This window comes from Sinocyclocheilus grahami, unplaced genomic scaffold (assembly GCF_001515645.1).
Source record: "Sinocyclocheilus grahami isolate Dianchi unplaced genomic scaffold, SAMN03320097.WGS_v1.1 scaffold1448.1, whole genome shotgun sequence".
NCBI lineage: Eukaryota > Metazoa > Chordata > Actinopteri > Cypriniformes > Cyprinidae > Sinocyclocheilus > Sinocyclocheilus grahami.
In genome coordinates, this window is record NW_015506627.1 from 19,923 (window position 1) to 25,484 (window position 5,562).

Here is a 5,562-nt window from a genome sequence, read left to right on the forward strand (position 1 = left end):
GTGCAGAGACCGAGACGCTCTTCCTTCAGACGGAGGATTATTCAGTTCACTTTTGCTGTGAAAGGGCCTTTACAGTTGCCACAAATATGACTTTTAGGCTTTCTTGTTATTAAAAAAAACAAACAGGCCCAGCTCAGGTGACAAAGTAACAATGCATTACTCTCCATAAAAAGTAACTTTTAAAGCAATACTGTAATGCATTACTTTTAAGAGAAACACTGATGACCGATACTTCAGTGAAACAGGACACTTCTGCATCAGCTGCTCACTCTCATGCTGCTTCATGTAGAGCACAAATGGAGATGTTTAACAGAACGTTCACGCTGCTCTCCAAAAATTACAAAAAGCATCCTAAAAGGTCACAAAAAGCCTCGGCCAGCAACATCTCCTTTGAGTTGCACAGATGAAAAAGTGCATTTGAAACCACATGATGGTGACAGAACCTTGGGTAACATGTCTATGTATAATACAACATAAAGGTATTCATAACGTAATTGTAATGCATTGCATCTTTTCATAATTATTAAAACACAATATAATGTTTGCAGATATTTACGACTGACTTCTCTCACAATTCTGATTTTTTTTCTTGAAGTTTGGAGAAAAAAGTGAAAACTCCGACAGAATTGTGAGGGGAAAAAGAAAGTCAGAACTGCGGGACAAACTCAAAATCGTGAGGAAAAAACTTTTTTTTGTGAGATTTGTGAGATAAAACTCAGAATTTAAAGGGGGAAAAAAACTGGATTCAAAGATATCAATTCAGAAAAAAAAAAACAGTTTCAGCAGATTTCACTGCTAATTCTCATTAATGTTTCATCACATCTTCCTCCACTTATCCGAGGCCGGGTCGTCTGTCAACCTACCGCTCCATTTTTCCAGTAGCCCCTAACTGCAGAACAAAGATCCAGGGGGCGGGGTTGGATTCACATCTAGGGGCTGGAGACGAGTAGGTTTGGGTATATATAAGGTGGAAGGAGGAGTCTGGATCCAACCTTGCCCCCTGGATCTTGCGTTCTGCAATGAGAACCATCTCCATTTTTCCCTCACTCGTGAACAAGACCCGAGAAACTTAAATCCACTGGAGGAAGCAACTCCTCCCCCCCCCCCACCAACCTGGAGGGGGCAATCCACCCATTTCCGACTGAGAATCATGGCTTCGGATTTGGAGGTGCTGATTCTCATCCCCGCTGCTTCGCAATCAGCTGCAAACATCTCCAGTGCACGCTGAAGTACTTCCCACAGGATGCCACGAGGGACACGGTCGAATGCCTTCTCCAGGTCCACAAAACACATATGGACTGGTTGGACAAACTCCTATGAACCCTCCAATATCCTAGTGAGGGTATAGAGCCGGTCCAGTGTTCCAGAGCCAGGGCGAAAACCGCCTTGCTCCTCCTGAATCCGAGGTTCAACTATCAGTCGGATTCTCCTCTCCAGTACCCTGGCATAGACTTTCCCAGGGAGGCTGAGGAGTGTGATCCCCTATAGTTGGAACACACCCTCCGGTCCCCTTTCTTAAAAAGAGGGACCACGACCCTCTTTTTAAGAGAGTCTAAAGGCACTGATCCCAAACTCCACGCAACGCCACAGAGGCGTGTCAGCCAAGACAGCCCCACAACATCTAGAGATTTGAGAAACTCGGGGCGGACCTCATCCACCACCGGAGACTTGCCATCGCCAAGTTTTTTGACTACCTCAACTTCTGCCAGGGTGATGAACGAGCCCCCCGAGCCCCCAGCCCCCTTTTACTGAAGGCGTGTTGGAGGGATTGAGGAGATCCTCAAAGTACTCTTTCCACCGTCCGACGACATCCTCAGTTGAAGTCAGCAACGCACCACTTCCACCACGGAACACTGCTTCCCCCTTCTGAGCCGCCGGACGGTTTGCCAGAATCTCTTTGAGGCCAACCGAAAGTCTTCCTCTATGGCCTCACCGAACTCCTCCCAGGCCCAAGTTTTTGCCACGGCGGCTGCCAGAGCCGCGTTCAGCTTGGCCTGCCGGTACTCGTCAGCGGCTTCAGGAGTCCCATGGGTCAGCCAGATCTGATATAACTCCTTATCCAGCTTGACAGCATCCCTTACCTCCGGTGTCCACCACCGTGTTCAGGGATTGCTGCCATGACAGGCGCCAGAGACTTCACGGCCGCAGCTCTGAACTGCCGCCCCGACAATGGAGGTGTGGAACATAGTCCATTCAGACTCAATGTCCCCAGTCTCCATCGGGACCTGGTTGAAGCTCTGTCGGAGGTGGGAGTTGAAGACCTCTCTGACGGGGGCCTCTGCCAAACGTTCCCAATAGACCCTCACTATGCATTTGTGCCTGCCAGGTTTGTCCAGCCCTCTCCCCTGCCATCGAATCCAACTCACCACCAGGTGGTGATCAGTTGACAGCTCAGCCCCTCTTTACCCGAGTGTCCAAGACATATGGCCGAAGATCAGAAGAAACGACTACAAAGTCGATTATCGACCTCTGACCTAGGGTGTCCTGGTGCCACGTGCACTGATGGACACCCTTATGCTTGAACCTGGTGTTCGTTATGGACAAACCGTGACTAGCACAAGTATCCAATAATAACTCACCACTTGGGTTCAGATCAGGGAGGCCGTTCCTCCCAATCACGCCCCTCCAGGTGTCACTGTCACTGCCCACGTGGGCGTTAAAGTTCCCCAGTAGAACGACAGAGTCCCCAGTGGAAATGGTACTCTGCAAACTGTTCCCTGACCCGAATGTGCAGGGAGACGACCCTCTCATTCACCAGGGGGGAACTCCAACACATGGCGGCTGAACTGGGGGGCTATTAACAAGCCCACACCAGCCCGCCGCCTCTTACCCTGTGCAACGCCAGAATAGTGGAGAGTCCAGTGGAGAGGGTAGAGAAGAGAGTTTCCAGAACCCAAGCTGTGAGTGGAAGTGAGCCCAACTATGAGTTGGTACCCGAGGTTTGGGTCGGCCAGGCACTCTGCCCCGACCACTGCCCAAATCACAACGTGCAGGGAGACGACCCTCTCATTCACCAGGGGGGAACTCCAACACATGGCGGCTGAACTGGGGGGCTATTAACAAGCCCACACCAGCCCGCCGGCTCTTACCCTGTGCAACGCCAGAATAGTGGAGAGTCCAGTGGAGAGGGTCGAGAAGAGAGTTTCCAGAACCCAAGCTGTGAGTGGAAGTGAGCCCAACTATGAGTTGGTACCCGAGGTTTGGGTCGGCCAGGCACTCTGCCCCGACCACTGCCCAAATCACAATGCACCGGCCCCCTACGGCCTCTCCGGCAAATGGTGAGCCCACCGAAATGCGGCTCCATGTCATGGTCACGCATGCGACCCCATACCGGGCAGGGTGGACGAAAGCCTTGATTTAATTTTAATAATCATCATAAGGGGCTTTTGAAACTCAATGTCCCAGTGCAAAAAATATAATAATGGTGTTAAAATAGGCTTGGTTTTCTTTATATGAATTATAATTTCTTTTTGGTGAAATATGAACCAATCATTTGCCCTCTCTTTCACCTGTAAACATCAGCGTGATCTGCTTTTGATTCATTACATGCCATTCTCGTTACACAATGCAATATAATGCCTTTGTATTTGCAATTTCCACATGTTGCGAGGTGAAAGTGTAAACAGGTTTCCATCCAACTGCATCCAATCGAGCAGAGCTGAAGATGAAAGCGCTAAATATAGATGCACGCAGAGAGAGAAGAGTCTGAGTCACCAGCTCCATCAGAGAGAGAGAGAGAGAGAGAGAGAGAGAGAGAGAGAGAGAGAGAGAGAGACACACACACAGAGAGAGAGAGAGAGACATAGACAGAGAGAGCGAGAGAGAGAGAGAGAGATGATGTGATGGAGGGAGACTGAGTCATCACATTCACTGCGGCATCTCATCAGCATGAGAGGAACCCCACCCTGAACACACACTCTCTTTCTGATTATCATCAATGTTGAAAACACTACCAAAAAAAAAAATAACACTTTTATTCAAGGACGCATTAAATTGATCAAAAGTGACAGTAAAGACATTTATGGTGTTACATTTCAAATAAATGCTGTTCTTTTGAACTTTCTATTCATCTGTGAATCCTGAAAAATAAAATGCATCACAGTTTCCACAAAAATATGAACCGTTTTCAACATCGACAATAATGTTACTAAGGAAACTAAAATTAAATAATGTAATTATTAATAAAAAATTTATGAATATAAATGTAAAATTAATATATATTTTTTTATTAATATGCTCGATTAGAAATGTTTCTTGAGCAGCAAATCAGCATATTATGATTTCTGAAGATCATGTGACACTGAAGACTGGAGTAATGATGCTGAAAATACAGCTGCGCATCACAGAAATAAATAGATGTTTTCTATGTGAAAATCTCTTAAACTGTAGTTTTACATTCTAATAACATTTCACTATTTTTACAGTATTTTAAATCAAACAAACGCAGCCTTGTTGAGAAGAGACTTCTTTCAGAAACATTAAATATCTAACGGAGTGACCCCATAACGCTCACAGTGACGAGAGTCTCACCTGTACAGAGGAGCGCAGGTGTGCAGCGCAGCACCGGGTCATTGCTGCTTGCAGGTGGAAAGCTTGCGGATCTTGCTGGCAGCGGAGATGCCCTTCCTGGAGGGATTGGAGGAAGAGCTGGAGCGCCGCTCGGATTTGGGCTTGAGTGCAGCCGACTCCGTCCCGTTCACACACACCGGTTTGGCCACAGCACAGGTGCGCTCCGGAGCGTGCTCTTCTTCCTCATCCTCCTCATCCTCCAGGACCTGCCCTGTTCAAACCCACACAACGGGAGCGTTAGTGACCAACACACCAGCAACGATAACCAACTGTGTGGAACCAGAGAAACTAACACACACTTAAAATTAAAGGCTTACAATTAAAAAGTTCACTGAAAAAAAATAGACGTAGAAACAATTGAAATTGCTAGTAAATTTATAAACAAATAAGCAAGTAACACATTGAATTAAACATGACATTTTAAAGTAGAAAAAGTGAATCAGTATTTTCTTGCAAAATGTACTCGAATAATCTGTTTTATTTACTTATAAAATAAAATATTTAAATGTGACAACTTGCCCCAAATACACATTAATGCAAAAATTTCCTTAACAGTTCAAATCCACCTTCACACACACACACACACACACACACACACACACACACACACACACACACACACACACACACACACACACACACTAACTATAGAGTAGACCTCTATTTTCCATATACAACTAGTTATAAATACTGTAACCCAATCATAACCTACACACTAATCCTAACAGCAAAACTCTATGCACTTTTAATTATTAAAAAAATAAGTTTTGGATTTTTATAAATGTAATATTATTAAAATTTAATTTATAAAAATAAAAATATTGAAAAATAATCTACTTTATTTTTATAACATTTTTACAATCAAGGACTCCCCAAAATAAGTTTTTGTCAGGTTTAAAATCCCTTCTAGGTACAAATTTGTGCTCAAATTATGACTAGGTACAAACACACACGCACACAAACACACACACACACTCACTCTCTCACACACAC

At 45.2% G+C, this 5,562-nt stretch overlaps 1 protein-coding gene across 1 annotated transcript in view; it reads right to left on the minus strand.

The window, feature by feature from the left end:
* Nucleotides 1–5,562, minus strand: part of stk11 (serine/threonine kinase 11) — a 54,804-nt gene that overhangs the window by 18,421 nt on the left and 30,821 nt on the right. The window contains exons 9-10 of the mRNA XM_016256594.1: nt 4,887–4,900; nt 4,531–4,780 (exon numbers count right to left, since the gene is read on the minus strand). Of these exons, the coding sequence (XP_016112080.1) occupies nt 4,569–4,780; nt 4,887–4,900 (226 nt within the window). The 3' untranslated portion in view covers nt 4,531–4,568. The remainder of the gene's footprint in view (nt 1–4,530; nt 4,781–4,886; nt 4,901–5,562) is intronic.